This window comes from Pipistrellus kuhlii, unplaced genomic scaffold, assembly GCF_014108245.1.
Source record: "Pipistrellus kuhlii isolate mPipKuh1 unplaced genomic scaffold, mPipKuh1.p scaffold_m20_p_6, whole genome shotgun sequence".
In the NCBI taxonomy this organism is placed as follows: Eukaryota; Metazoa; Chordata; class Mammalia; order Chiroptera; family Vespertilionidae; genus Pipistrellus; species Pipistrellus kuhlii.
Window position 1 is genome coordinate 71548343 of NW_023425562.1, and position 16127 is coordinate 71564469.

At 37.6% G+C, this 16127-nt stretch overlaps 1 protein-coding gene and 1 long non-coding RNA gene across 7 annotated transcripts in view; both read left to right on the forward strand.

The window, feature by feature from the left end:
- Positions 1-16127, forward strand: part of XRN2 (5'-3' exoribonuclease 2) — an 82345-nt gene that overhangs the window by 61351 nt on the left and 4867 nt on the right. For all 6 annotated transcript variants that reach the window (XM_036417456.2, XM_036417457.2, XM_036417455.2 and 3 more), the window contains 2 exons: positions 672-799; positions 11738-11801. In XM_036417456.2, the coding sequence (XP_036273349.1) occupies positions 672-799; positions 11738-11801 (192 nt within the window). The remainder of the gene's footprint in view (positions 1-671; positions 800-11737; positions 11802-16127) is intronic.
- On the forward strand, positions 8273-11683 carry LOC118707339. The gene is made up of 2 exons (XR_004984234.2): positions 8273-8614; positions 9685-11683. It is a non-coding gene; the product is annotated as an uncharacterized LOC118707339 (long non-coding RNA).

Sequence of the window (16127 nt, forward strand, 5' to 3'; positions counted from 1 at the left end):
CAAAATTTTCAAAAGCAAAACTTGAATTTGCCCCACGTTAAGTACTATGCTTACGTCCATGTGAATGAAGTGATCATAGGCATACCCTGGTATTGCTTATATGCAAATACAGGTTACATACAGATATTACACCATCTATAATAATAAAAACATAATATGCTAATTGGACCAGACATCCATCCGGATAATCTTCTGGACAAAGCCAGAGTCCTGGGTGCCAGAGAGAAGCCAGTGCCAGCAGCCGGGGGAAGGAAGGCCTACTCTTGCACGAATTTTGTGCAGCGGGTCTCTAGCTTTATGTAAGGGACTCCTTGGATTTTGATATCCCCAAGCAGTCCTAGACCCAGTCCCCCAGGTATGAAGAGAGAACTGTACACTGACAGAGCACAATTGAAATATAATGCAAAAAAAAAAATAAACTAATTTTTGCTTACAGTAATTAATAAGTGCTTAAATGATTATTAAGAATCTTGGTAGGGCAAGTGAACATCTGCTGTCACAATAACAGCTAATATTTTGAACTTTGTTAATAATCTTTTAATTTGTGGTTTCTTAATCAGATCTTATCGTAAAGAGATGGCAATTTGCGCTTGTTAAATTTGTGTCAGCTGTGATGTGACGGATATCTCTAGATATAATTTTTTATTCTGGTTGGGCGGGTTCTTTTACAGACATTCTATGCCAAGAGGCTCAGGAACTGGCATGTACAGCAATGCTGCGCCACCACCTGTAACTTTTCAGGGAAACTTATACAGGCCGCTGTTGAGAGGACAAGCCCAGATTCCAAAACTTATGTCAAGTAAGTTTTTACTAGTTGGTTATTTTACATGCTAAATTAAATATTACACAAAAGCTTGTTTCTAATCTTCATTACTTAAAAAAAAAATTCATTGTATCCATGCAGAAATAGTGAACTTAAAAATATACAAAAAACATGCAATTTAGAAGAATTATAAGAGAATACTTCATGTAGTCATCAGATATTTTTACTGTATATAAAGTTAATTGAATTTATGAGTGAGATTTCTTATTTTCATCTATAAATCTTTTGAGTGAGCATATGCAAAAAGAGATATGTGGATTCATTGCTGTTTATTCTATTAATACAAGTAGTGAGACAAATTGCATCACATGCAATAGATAAGTAATCAACAACCCCTTAATTGAAAGAAACCAGTGTCCCTTTCTTGAACAAATTGTCTCAGAACCACCAAATATGAAGTTAGGCATTGCTTTTGGTAGGAATATGCCTTTAATACTATGGTTCTCAGAAGACTGTTTTTATCCTGACCTCTTAAAACTTATTTCAAGGACAGAAGTGGTTCAGAAATGGTAATAATGAAAATAATTACATGGCATTTGGATTGCAGTCGAATAAGGACAAAATAGTTAATTGTTAGGCTTTAAAAATTTTGCATTAATTTTAAATTGTATCCCCATTTAATGTTATTTTTGAGCTCCGTGACTGTGCTGTTTTATCAAGAAAGTCTAAGTCATGTCAAGCTTTCAAAACCATTTTCTTCATGAAGCCCTTTCTCCTGGTTGTCCGCTTGCTACCTAACCAGATATCATCAACCACTGCGCCACACTCGCCGGGCCTAGGGTGTTTTTATAAGTTGGCTATTGTAAACAGTGTTACAATGAACTTAAGAGTACATAGTCTTTTCAAATTATCATATTTTCATTTTGATCAGATTAATACCCAGAAGTAGAATTGCTGGGTAATACAGTAGCTCTATTTTTTATATTTTGAGGAATCATCATACTGTTTTCCATGGTGGCAATTCTAGTTTACAATCCCACCAACAGTGCACAATGATTCCCTTTTCTCCACATCCTCGTCAACACTTGTTGTTTGTTGTCTTTTTGGTATCTAATTCTGACAGGTGTGAGGTGATACCTCATTGTAGTTTTAATTTTCATTTCCCTGACAATTTGTGATTTGAGCATCTTTCATTTTTTTAATTTAAATTTTTATTGTTGAAAGTATTACATATGTCTGCTTTTCCCCCATTGACCTCTTCCTGGCTGCTCCCATCCCTCAGCACATATTTGAGCATCTTTTGACCTGTTGACCATGTCTATGTCTTCTTTGAAGAAATGTCTATTGTTTGGTTTTTGATGTAAAGTTGATGAGTTCTTTATATATTTGGGGTATTTACCCCTTATAGGATAAATCATTTGCAAATTTCATTTCTCATTCAGTAGGTCTCCTTTTAGTTTTATTGATGGTTTCCTTCACTATGTAAAAGTGTTCTAGTTTGATGTTATCTCATTTGTTTATTTTTGCTTTTGTTGCCTTTGCCTGAGGAGACACATCCAAAAAAATATTGCTAAGAATGATGTCAGAAAGTTTACTACCTTTGTTTTCTTCTAGGAGTTTTATGGTTTCAAGTCTTATATTTAAGTCTTTAATCCATTTTGTGTCATTTTTGTTTAAGGTATAAGAAAATGGTCTAGTTTTTTTTTGTTTTGTTTATTTATTTTTTTGCATCTATCTGTCCAGTATTTCCACCATCATTTAAGAGGCTCTCTTTATCTCATATTTTCTTGCCTCTGTTGTCTCATGCTATAGTCTTAATATCTTTTTAGTGACTATAGACTTTAAAATCATTTCCTGGTATTAGTAATGTATACTGTTCCTCTTTTCTTCTTGAATAGTGTTGTGAGGGCCTATTTAATATTGTTGGTTTCGTGTGTTTTTTTTGTGTTTCTTTTTTTTATTGAACTAACTTTTAGCTTTGTGGGCATTCCCCTCCCCCCCAATTGTACATTTGTTTTATATTGATTTCTGCTTTTGTCTTTCATATTCCCTTCCTAGTTTCTTTGGAATTAAATTGCTATTCTTTTTCTGATTTTTGGAGATGAAACTTACATAACTTATTTGCAGTCTTTCATATCCTAATATATAAAGACCCTGGATTGTAACGACTGGAGGCTGACTAACCAGAAGTCAGTGCTGGCCCCACTCCCAAGCAAACATTAAGGACAATCAGGCAGGCAAGCAGAGTGGTTAAGGGGTGATCAGGTAGGTAAGCGAGAAGTTAGGGGCAATAAGGTAGGCAGATGGCAAGTAGTGGCATTGGGGGGGGGGGGGGGGGGGGGGGTGCAGCTGCCTGCAGCCCGGGGAAGGAAAGCCCCGATAGGCCCTGATCTCAGGCCAGGCCTAGGGACCCTACCCAATGGATCCAGATTATGAAAGGGTGGAGGCTGGTCTGAAGGACCCCCTCAAGTGCACAAATTTTTGTGCACAGCCTTCTAGTAGTCGAACATATATGCACTTGAGTGCTATGAATTTCCCGGCACATGAAATTTGTGCATGAGTACAGTCCCTAGACCTGGCCTGTGGTCAATGCCATCTTCTTTGGTTGCCAACAGCCAGCCCTGCCCCCTCCCCCCTACTTACCCCCTATTCCCCATTCACCATCAGGCTACATGAGCCTGCTGGCTGGCAGGGAGGGACTGAGATGTTGGCCATTCCTGACTGGTGGGGTGGGGGCCTTGGGCTGGTCCCACCGGTGTCTGCTGCCACCCATTCCTGTTTCCTCATTCACCTTTTGGTGATCAGAGCCTACTGGCCAAGGGGAGGGACTAAGAAGTTGGCCCTTCCTGTCCCCCACCACTACCAAGCCCCGGTTCCCGTTTCCCATTGGGCATTCAGAACCAGCCACAGGGGGAGGGACTGAGAGGTTGATCAGCAGGCCCCAATAGGGTGAGCTGGGGGCAGCTCCTGTATTGAGCATCTGCTCCCTCGTGGTCAGTGTGTGTCATAGCCTTTCCACTATTCGGTCAATTTGCATTTTATCCTTTTATTATATAGGATGGATTATATAGGAGTATATTGCTTAAATCTTAAACATATATGCTTCTCATATTTTTAACATTTTTTTCTTTTTTTACTTAAATGTAAACTATATTTCTACAAGTAGTGTTGTAAAATGAAAAGTTATGTTGAATTTCTGAACTTTTGGTTAATATCACCACATTAATCTCCAGATGAGAGCATACCCATTTATATTTCCTATAGCAACAGATGTCAATTTCTAATATCCTAACTCCCACCAATATCTGGTGTTACCAATTTTTAAAAGTCCTTGCTAATTTGATAAGCAAGGAAGAATATCTTCGTTTTAAAGTATGCTTTTTTAATATTGCTCCTTTGATTACATTTTTACTAATCAGTTTTCCTTTAATAAATTGCCTGTTTTTATTAATTTGTGTGCAAGTTTTTCTCTTTATTTGTGGGAGCATTTAAAGTCTCATTTTAAGCAGAAGAGTGCAGTTACATCTTCTTTCTAGAACCACAATTCTGTTGGTTACGGAAGATACTTGATGGTGATTCTAATTAGGGAGAGATAATTAATGAAGGTCAGAAGTTGTCTGTGGCAAAGTGGATTCAAAGTGGAGAAGGAACCTGAAGGGTTGGATAATTGAATGTGGTAAGTGAAGGAGAGAGAAGTTTCAAATGAGGCTCATGTGTGCACTGTGGATATCTGAGTGACTAATGAGGCCTTTAACAGAATTTGGAAACCCAGGAGGGTGAAGAAATATAAGAAAATACAGTGAATTTGATTTCTGTAGAGGTTGAAGCCATCTGCTAGAAGTTAAATATGGATCCATTACTTGCTCAAGAAAGAAGATGGGTGGGAGAAAATTGGGAATTATCTGCATCTAAACCAGAAATATAAAAGTTCAAGAAAGATGTGTGGCTGCTGTGGCTCAGTAGTTGAGCATTGACCTATGAACCAGGAGGTCATGGTTCGATTCCTGGTCAAGGCACATGCCCAGGTTGTGGGCTCAGTCCTCCTTGTTGGGCTTGCAGGATGTAGCCAGTCAGGGAGTCTCTCTCTCATCATTGATTTTTCTCCCTTCCTCTCTGAAATCAATAAAAATATATTTTTAAAAGTGGTCCAAGAAGATAAGAGATCAACCGAAGGACTTATATACATGCATATAAGTACAACCAATGGACACAAAACTCTGGGGAGGGAGGGCATGTATGGGAGGGAGGAAATGGTATATGTACAAAGATAATAATTTAATTAAAAAAAATAAGTGGTCCAAGAAAGATTTAGATAGATTAATGAATTTTAATTGCCCTCGGTTATAAGAGAACCTAGAAAAATTTGGGGTTGTGAGGTTGAACTTCTTAGAAGGTAATGATGTCATACATATCACAGATTATTCCCTGATAACCTTTGTAGATGTGTTGGATAAATAATTGGCCTAATCTGGAGTTGTCATTGCTGGATAGTAAATGGTCACAGTTGAATGATATGCCCAAACAAATGGCTGCTATCAAGAAAGGAAATTCCATGTTCTGTGATTTCCCCTTCTTCCTCTCCCCCCCATCCTCCATATTCTTTGTACATAGTTCAGCATGTGATTTGACTTTTGTTTTCTTGACTGTCTTTAAGACTTTTTCTGGCATATTTTTTTCATGGTCTATTGTGACCTCTAGATCTCATATTCATGCAGACAATCTGTCCTTCAGTCCATCTCTCTCTTCATCCATACCTCTCTATCTTTATCTTATTTTAATTTTTATCCCTTTATTTATGATTTGTTGAATATATGCATATCTTTTAGGGTAATATTACCATTTTAAAAAGAGCAGTGATTTCAAATATTTTAACCAAGATCTTTTTTTTTTCTCCCTATGAATCCCTGTTTGTCAAGATGCTTACTACCAAAGTGTTAAGTATATTTGTTTTTCCTTCCTGTCTTCACTAGATATCTATATATTTAAAAGTCTAATATGCAAAGTGCCCCCTTGGGAGTTCAACAGACTGGGAGTTTGATCACTGGCAGTGATGTGCGCTGACCACCAGGGAACAGTGTGGAACAAAGGAAGGCCACAGCCGGCAGCCTCTAGGGACCCTACCTGTGCACAAATTTTCATGCCCTGGGCCTCTAATGTGTAATAATGTTAATTCTAAATTTTCAAAATGTTGAAAGTTTTCAAATTCCTAATCCTGTCTTCTAGAAAAATCCTAAGCCTCTGAGCACCTGATTGAGGAGGTGGTTCTTCTTTGGTCCTACTGAAATAAAATAGCATGAAGAAACATCTCAGCCAACGAGTGTGTGTGTGTGTCAAAGTTGAAGTAGCATATTGTAGTGGGAGTGATTAAGAGAACCTATTCTGTGGCTTTCACTCTTGTCTCTTGATAGCCTTGTGATCTTAGGCAGGTTTTTGTCTGTAATCCCTTTTTCTCATTTCTTAATGCAGAAAATACTCATCTCACAGAATATTTACAATAACTGTATTTACATTATTAAGCACTTGAAGGCAGTACCTGGTACATAATAAGTCCTGTGGATGTATTAAATTATTTTTTAAAAAAGTCTGATTTCTTTTTATATAATTTTGAACTTTAAAATTTGGTCAGAAAGAATTTTAATAAAATTAACATTTAAACCATTTTATCAATTTTGTAAAATGTTTTTAGTATAGCTTATTTTTTTAAATATATTTTTTTATTGATTTCAGAGAGGAAGGGAGGGGGGGGAGAGAGAGAAACATCAATGATTAGAGAGTCATAGATTGGCTGCCTCCTATAGGCCCCCTATTGGAGATCAAGCCCCACCATCTGGGCATGTGCCCTGACTGGGAATTGAACCATGACCTCCTGGTTCATAGGTTGACTCTCAACCCCTGAGCCAAGCAAACCAGCTGGGCATTACCAGCTGGGCATTATTTTCTTCATGGGGTGCAAAATTACACCCAAGAAGGGCCATTTGGTCATACTGCCAACTTCTCTTAATTTCAGATTGTAAACTTGTCAGTTAGCCCCATTTGAAATATGATATTTGATTAGGGCAATCAGTAAACAAAATTTTTCTGCAGTTGCCACACTGATTAGGTAAATTGCTCCTTGTGTTATTGGCTAAGTCTTGGTTTGTGTGGTCTTAGAAACTCTAGAGCAGTGTTTCCCAACCTTCTCTCATGATGAGAATCACCTGGTGGAGTTGTTAAAACACAGATTCCTGAATCCCAACTAAGAAGTGCTAAACTAGAATTTTTGGGAACATATAGGTAAAATTGTATACTTAACTAGTGCTCTAAGACAGATTTTATATACAGAGCACTAAGTTAGGTATGCAATTTTACCTATATGTTCTCAAAAATTCTAGTTTAGCACTTCTTAGTTGGGATTCAGGAATGGATACATTTTTAAAGATAAGTGGAAAAATTATCTGTCATTTTTCTTTGCTTGCATATACATTTCTGAAGTGCAATTCACTATATCAGAATTTTTTTTTTTCTCTCTCTCTCAAATGGATCTTTCTCCTAGAGCACATGTGTCAAACACAAGGCCCGCGGGCCAAATCCGTCCCGCCAGGCCTTGCAATGTGGCCCGCACCGCGCTGTCATCACTGCACTCCGCTGCGTTTCCATCACAATGACAGTTTATGACTGTTCAGTAAACCATTCGGCCCGCGATTTAGGCTGGATTTTAGATTTTGGCCCCTTCTCTGATTGAGTTCGACACCCCTATCCTAGAGCCATGCAAATGAATGATAGTTTTTTACCTTGTACTTGTGGACTAGGAAATGTTTCTTCTTCTTCATAAATATTTAAGGGTTGTAAATGTTTTGCTCAAGACCACATGAGGAGATTTGTTTAAAGGTAGCCTTGAAGTTTGTCTTTGATTCTTTTTAATTTTTTTGGATTGAAAACAAGATGTTTTAATAATTGTGTGACACAGTTTTTAAAAGTCTTGCAAAATATATTTAGATTTTAATAAAGAACTATATTTCTTAATATGTGCTGAATATATTTATGAAAGAAACAAAATTGTTCTAGAAGTAAGAAATAATAAAAGCAAAATAGAGGGGGAAGTAGTTGGCATACCAGGTAGAAATGATGGAATGAGAATTTGTGCTGTATTTCTGGGCATTTCCAGGTGTTCTAGAAGTATGGTACATGAATTGCACGGGTAGGGGGCTGGCCGGTGGGGGCAGGTTGGCTGCGGGATCACACTGACCACCAGGGGCAGCTCCTGCATTGAGTGTCTGCACCCTGGTGGTCAGTGCATGTCATAGTGATTGGTCGACCGGTTGTTGCATCATAATGGTTGCTTAAGGCTTTAATATATATAGATAGGTAGATTATTGAAAGGCTTCTTCTTTTACCCAACTGGCGTGGCTCAGTGGTTGAGCATTGACCCATGAACCAGGAGATCACGATTCCATTCCCAGTCAGGCCATGTGTGCAGGCTGTGGGCTTGATACCCAGTCTGGGGCATGCAGGAGACAGCCGATTAATGATTCTCTCATCATTGATGTTTTTATCTTTCCTTCTCCCTTCCTCTCTGAAATCAATAAAATATATATTTTTTTAAAGTGTTTCCTTTCAAGAATAAAAAGTATTTATACTTAATGTACTTTACATTCCACTTTAACTTATAACTATTGGAGTGGTTAACCTAACATGTAGCATATTTGAATCTAATAAATATGTCTTTCTGATGGTGATAACATTCCCTCTACTTCTGTTCCTAGGAAAAAATATACTAGCTTCTTTTTATCTTGATTCAGTTTTAAATTTACATATTTGAGATCCTATATGGGCGTTTCTGTAAGTACCATGAAGATTATGTATTATTTAGCAGTCCTAATATATAAAACTCTGGGTTGTAACGACCAAGCCTCGACCACCTGGAAACTCAATGCTGACTGCTTTCACTGCAGGCAGTGTCCCAGCACTGACTGCTGAGGGGGCTGTGAATCAGGGTCAGAGAGAGGCCTGAAGAGAAGCAGGGACTGATTTGTTGCCTCTGTGGCAGGTTTTGATCTTCACTTGCTTCTCTCTCAGTCTGGCCAGCAGCCACGTCTCCATTTCTCTCCAGGCCTCCACTGGGGCTGCCGATAAGCCCAGAGATGCTGACTGGCATAGGAATCAACCAATCAGAACCAAATCTGGGTGCTGGGAGCCAATGGTTGTCTAAGAGGCAGAGCTTTTGAAACTGACTGGCATAGAAACCCACCAATCAGAACCAAACCTGTGTGCTGTGGGAAGCCAATGGCTGCTAGGACCAAATTGGCCAGCAGAGAAGGGCCATTGGGAGCAAGATCAGGTTGGCAGGAGAGGGCTGTTAGGGGTGAAATCAGGCAAGCAGGGGAGGGCAGTTGGGGACAACCAGGCTGGCAGGGGAGAGCAGTTTGGAGCAATCAGGCAGGCAGACAGAGGCAGGTAGGGGCAACCAGGCCGTCAGGCAGGTGAGCAGTTAGGAGCCAGCAGTTCCAGATTGCGAGAGGGTTGTCCAAGTACCGTATTGGGTCTAAACCGGCAGTGGGACATCCCCCAAGGGGTCACTAATTGGAGAGGGTGCAGGCTGGGCTGAGGGAACTCCCCCTCCATGCACGAATTTCATGCACTAGGCCTCTAGTCGTATATAATAAAAGCCTAATATGCAAATTGACTGACCAGCAGAATGATGGACAGAATGACTGGTTGCTATGATGCCTACTGACCACCAGGGGGCAGATGTTCAATGCAGGCGCTGCCCCCAGCTGCTGTGGCAGGGGGCGGGGTCAGCAAGCAGGTGCCACCAGGCCAGCCAAGGTGGGTGCCAGCGGGGCCTCCCAATTGCCCCACCAGTCGCCCCGCAGAGTTTCCCTGGTTGCTGGTCAGGCCTAGGAATCCTACTCTTGTACAAATTTCGTGCAGTGGGTCTCTAGTACCATTTATAAAGAAACAACCTAGAACCAGAATCAATAAAATAAGTCTTCATGGTAAAGAGGGCATGTTTTCAGACTGACCACAGTGATTCTGGCACATGTGAAGTACAGCACTACATGGGAGTCTAAATGAAATTTACTGTATTTCTTGACTTTTGTTATTTTAACTAAAAATAATTCTTAACTAATTTTCACCAACCTGACTTTTGTACAATTTTGAATAGACCAAAGGACTTCAAGTTTAACAAAGTAATTATCAGAAAAAATAGCCCAAATGTTGATTTTATTTTCCATAAGTTGCTTTCTCATACATGGTTAACTCATTGAAAAGGGTATAATGTGTTAAGCTAAATATGCCTTGAGTTTTTCCATAGAAATAAACCACACAGATAAAATGATGGTTATTGTCTTCTAAGAATTTCTGGCTTTACCTTTTCCAATTATGACTTAACTCATAGTGTACAGTCTGTAGTAGTGACTTGGAAGTTATTCTGGACCTAGACTAGTGATCCTTCTTGCCCTGTTTTGTGTGGGTTCTGTGGTGATTAACTTCCTGAGTTCCCACTCAGGTTTTGAACATAAAATGACCACTGTGATACCTCCTCAGCATTGCTTCTCAGTTTGACTGCTACTAGTTTGGTTTTTAAGAGATTCAAAAGGGACCTAATTCAAATTAACAGAGATGCCACCTCTCTTTCAATTTAGAATAGGATTCTTCTTGGAGATATTGATGATGAAGGCTTTTTTGTTCTTTTCCAAGAGATACATATGGTGGGTTGAGCTCCATGGACCTAGGGTGAGCAGGCTATGGAGCTGCAGATGCTGCTTGTCATGGCTGCTCCCCCAGGTGCAGCTTGTCCACGTAGGAAACTTGTTTCAGGCTAGCATTGTCAGAGCTGAGGTAGGAGGAAGGAAGCCCGGGGCAGAAATAGCCAGTTGTCTCAGGCTGGAACCATTGTGAGCAGCAGGTACTGTACTTCGTTCCATATTCTCCTTTGCAGGGGAATTCTTTCTTTCCTTTTTTTTTTTTTTTTTTTTTTTTTTAAGTAAATCAAGATTGCATTTGGGAGTGGGATATCTAAATCTAAAGAAAGATAAGATTTCATTTCTTCTTCCCTTTAAGAAAGTAATTTTGAAAAGCATGTTTCTAGTTTATGTTTCTGTTAAACTGTGAGCCTGAATACATTATAGTAAGCCTTGTTGCCCTTGGGTCTCAAGAGTCTGGAGGAGGTTACTGTCCTTACAAGTGAACTCATTAGACAACTCCTGAACCAGCTGTTTTAATTAGGTCACACACCAATCCCGCTGAAGGGTGCCAAGGTGACTGCAACACTGGAGACCAGAGTGGCAGTTGGCTGATACCAACCTACTGAGCTACTAACCTCTCCTGCTGACCAGTGTTATGGGGTGTTCCTTTAATCCCACTTATGTTGAGGAGAGTAGCCATTTAATTGTTTCTTATAGCTAGATGTTGCTAGTTCAGATTGGTGTTAGGGGAAGAGGTTTGACTGTCAGAAAACAGTGGAAAGGTGGGTGGTCCATTTATTAACACGTCTTTCTGGCCATACTAGAGAGATTGTGTGCTCTCTGCTCTATGTTATGATAGCTAGGTAGGTCAGGGCTCCTTTTCAGTTTATACATCTATGAGGCAAATTTCAGGATTTCTATTAAAGTTACTATACATTAAATTTGTATTTGTGGGGGAAAACCTAATCCATTCCTTTAGCATAGCATTTAAAATATAAATATAAAAAAATACACACACGCACACACAGCAAGAGAGAGAGAAATGTATGAATTTAAGGACCATAGTTACTAAAACTGTGTTTTGTTACTAAAAGTAAAAAAAACAAAATTAATTTACTGACCCTGTTTAGTATCTTTTTACATTTCCAGTCTGTGTAAATATGCTAGCTTACTTAGTTCATATTGTCTCAGATTTTTGCAAGAGTTAATTATAAAATATGTGGGTAGTTAAACAGTGATTACTTATTTAAAACACACACACACAAAACAACAACTCCTGTTTAACCTTTCCCTGTTTATTTTTCAGATATGAGGCCCCAGGATTCCTGGCGAGGTCCTCCTCCCCTTTTCCAGCAGCAAAGATTTGACAGGTAATAATAAAGCAAACATCACTTTTAAATATTTTTTCGCTTCAGCATGTGAAATTTGGACTTTTCTGTTTTGAAATATACTTTCTTCCCCTAAACAGTTTTTCCTGTGCTTGTTCTTTAGGAAAATAGACGGTTAACACATTGAATTAAAAGGCTCGTGTTTATATACTTTCCTACTTTTCTTGGTCCTTGGCCTTTATTTTATTGAAGCTTTTGAGGTGCCCTGGAAAATGCAACACAGAGAGCTTAAAATTGTATTAGGTTTTGGTAAGGCTAAACAAATTTCTTTTTAGAAGGGTTGTGCAGCTTAATGAGGCATAACTAATGGTGTTCCACTTTTATCATTTCTGGGCTGGTAATGCAGCACAGTACAGACCAACCATTGATTCTTGCTGCAAACCTCTTGAAGTCCTAATCAGCTTCTTTGGTACAACTTTTTCAGGGCTGACAAGCCTATTGTAGGGCAGTGTCACTGTAGGTCAGTAGTTATTAGTTGCCACTGAAAACAGTTTCTTTAACTACTTAAGACTGAACTGAATTAAACGCAGAAGGGACTTAGAAGAGGATTATGGGATCTGCAGTCTAATAAGTACCATGGACTAGGAAGAATGTGACATGGTTTAATAACAAGGGATGTTTGACATGTGTTTTTTCATTGATAAGTTGTGTGCTTCTAAGTCAGGTGGTCTCTACAGGACAAGACAACTAGGCATGTTATGAATAATTATATTAACAGCTGTAGAGTAATTATATTAACAGCTATAGTATAATTTTTAAAAGGACAGTTTTAAAATTTATCATTTCATGCTGGTGTGCTGCCTCAGTTAGTGCTAAAATGAATTAAGCTCTGTCATAGTAAGGCTTCCTTCTTTGCCTTCCTAATTCTAATGTGTTTTATTCCCCTTTCTGTTAGTGTTTTAGCAGTCTGATCTGTTCACATGTAAATTAAAAAGTGTTTTGTTATGAATAGGGTTATAAATGCTACACCCCTTTTAAGAAAACTCTTTACTAAATACTAAAAGACTCTAAAACTTCATTATTTTCTTCAAAAAAATAAATCATGTTATTCAATTGTTTATTGTCAACTGCTTATTGCAAGCTGCATTTTAGATTTAAGACAACTGATATACCTATATTTGTTTTGTTTCTAATATAATTGCTCAAAGCACACTGAATGTACTCCTTCAGTATCCTCAGAGTTGTACCATTTCCAAAGAAATTAAATGAGTAAAGGGTAAATATTTTCTAAATTACATAGTAGCACATAAGAGCTTATTTCTTTTTAAATAACTCTTACTGAATTACTTTTGTCAAGTTTGATTTTAAGACTTGACTTTCCTCTTTCTCATATTATTAATAATTGCTAACATTTATCTGCTTACAAAGGTATCAGCACTGTGCTAACATGCTCTTAAAAACATGTCTTCATTTATTCCTCCTAGCAACCGTTTGAAGATTCTGTTATTTTTATAGATGAGGAAAAGAATGAATGCACCCGGAAGTTCAGTAGCTTACTTAAGGTCTTCCTTCTGTACCATTCTTGACTAAGAAATTTTTCACTTGAACAGAGCTCATCAGAATACTTACTCTGAACATATTACAGTAAAGCCATAGGAACCTCAAAGGATATAAAGGATCTACTTCCACTTCTGAGGCATACTTCCTTTCCCAATAGCTTTTCTTTCCTCTACAAATTAAACATTTTCTTCAAATTATTACCATTGTCCTGGTGTCCATAATATTTTTTTGTTTTTTTCTGCCCTAGCCAAGTATTGGTATTATTCTTACTAACTTTATGAACTCAGCAGAATAGGGACAAGTTTTGTGGGGCATTTTTGGTTTAGCTTTAGTCAGAAACTTAAAACCAGGCTTTAAAACAAAAGTTTGATGTGAGCATAATATAATTCTGTTTTATGTCTTAAACCATGGTCATTTAAGAAATACATAATTTATTCATAAAGAGAGTTTGAATTTAGTTATGTTAAAAACTTCATTAGCTTATTAGCAAATACAATCTATCACTCATTGTGGTAGTACTCTTTATCATTCCAACCTTAGGAGACAGAGGAGAAAGTATAAACTTATAGTCACTTTGACTTTGCTATGATGTCACAGCTAGTAAACAGTAGACATTCTTGCTAGAACAAGATACTGATCCTTAGTTTAGTACTTTTCCACTGCATTGTTTTGAATGTTTGCTTGAGAACCCTATAGAAAAGAAAATTTTCAGTGTACATATTTTTCTAAACTAAACTCTTTTAAATTATTTCCTATTCTGAGATAGTATTTATATAATTCATATATTCATGTCACTGGAAAATACAACAGGAGCACACACACCCCTTGCCTCCCCACACGAAGACAGCCTAATGCTGATACGCAGAGTTGCCCAGCCTGCTGCATCACTTGAGTTCCGCCCCATTATTCTTGGTAGCGGAGGCTTGTCTTTTTTAGCCATATTTAAAGTGGCCATTTAGTCTTTAACTTATGGGTGTTAAGTTTAGTTAGGCCTGGAAAAGCTTTAAAAACTCAGATTGCCATTTGTACAAATTAAAAACATCCAAATTGGAGTCATTACTTCACATTGCCAGCTACTTTCCAAAGCAGTAATTAGGTACTTAAGAATATTGTTGCCATCTTTGATGTCAAATAGTTGCCTCAATCAGTAGCTAGTAATTTTTAAAAGTTAAAGTATGTTAGCCTCAACATTTCTATCTCATATTTAAAATGTATTTTCCAAGGCAAATTTCAGTTTGTATTTATCAGTTAATATAATTAGTATAGAAGTATGATAAAACTTGTGGAAAATAAAAACCTTTCTGCCAGTAAAGGAAAAAAAGAAAGAACATGTATGCCTCTCTGCCCCTCTTACCTTGTTCGTTCTGTTTGATTTTAATTAAATTATTTTATAAAATTTATCTTTGTCAACATATTAATTAGTAATTCCAAACAAAAAGGAGAATTTAGTTTTTAACCTATTTTTAAAATAAAATAAAATTACATGTATATATATGTATATATGTATATATGTATATATGTATATATGTATATATGTATATATATACATACATATATATAGTATGTGAATCTTACTAATAGATTTACATGTAACTCAGTTGAGTGAGTTTTATCATTGTAAAACTGAAAACAATCGATTATAGTTATTACAATGTGTGAGTTGCTATTTTTGGTGTGTGTGTTTTGCATTAATGGCCCAGTTTTGATGAGCCTCTGGTCACAGCAGAAACCTTACCCTCTCACTTCGGCAGAGACCAGAACAGACTACTCCTGTCTCTGAACACGGAACTATTACTACTAAACAGATGAAGCAGTCTTGCTAAGATACATTTGTGTTCATAATGAATCCAAAAAAAAAATAATTCAAGGCCCTGAATATATGCACATTCTTTCTGAAAAGTAGATTTGTTTTATTTGGATTCACTTACAGCAAGAGTCCTAGTTTCATCACTAACTGTGAAGAATAGCTTTGACCTTTTTAGAGTTCTTCAGAGAGCTGTTCTTTAAGCTATCAAACAAAAATAATCATCTTTGGTGTTTAAAAAAAAAAATAAGGCAAGTCTAAGTGAAGGGAGGAGATTGGAGGGTAGAAAGGATTGACTTAGGCTTGAATAGCTGAGAGAAGAATGCATTATCCAATGAGCCCAACTTTGGGCTTTTTTCCCTAAGACCCAGGAGGTAAAATTCATGTGTTAATACAGTTATAAGCTTATTCCAGGTTGTCAGTGCTTTAGCAGGTTTAAAGTTTATTGTAATTCTTTCTAACATCTTTAATGGTCCCAAAGCTTCTAATGTTAAAATATACTGGAGAATTCTGCTTTTGTTTGTTTTTTTGTAGTGACTGTTCTGTAAGATTGAAGTTGAAAATGTCTCAAGGCGAAAGTTTTGTTTTAAATGGTGATTGCCTTTGGAAAGATGTCTTTGCTACATTGTATATTAATTTAAATTATGATTTCATGCATCATACCTATTGCTTTGTATTTGTAAAGTTAAAATAGGCACTTGAAGACAATTAAAACATTTCTTTTGACTAGTAATCTGGGCCGGCAAACTGGGTTATAATAGCTGTTGAATCTGTGTTCCCATGTAAACTGTACACCAAATGCCAGTCAGCCCATGCCAATTAGTGCTCATGTTGCTAGGTCACCGTGGTCAATTGAGAGCTGCATCAATAGAACTTGAAAAGGTTTCCTCCCGATCAGACCTTCTGACATATTGAGCAGAATAATGGATGGGAAAAAACAGCCAAGTCCCCTACCCTGGATTCAAAATACTCAGCAGTAAGAATTCATTTGCAACCTGCAATTA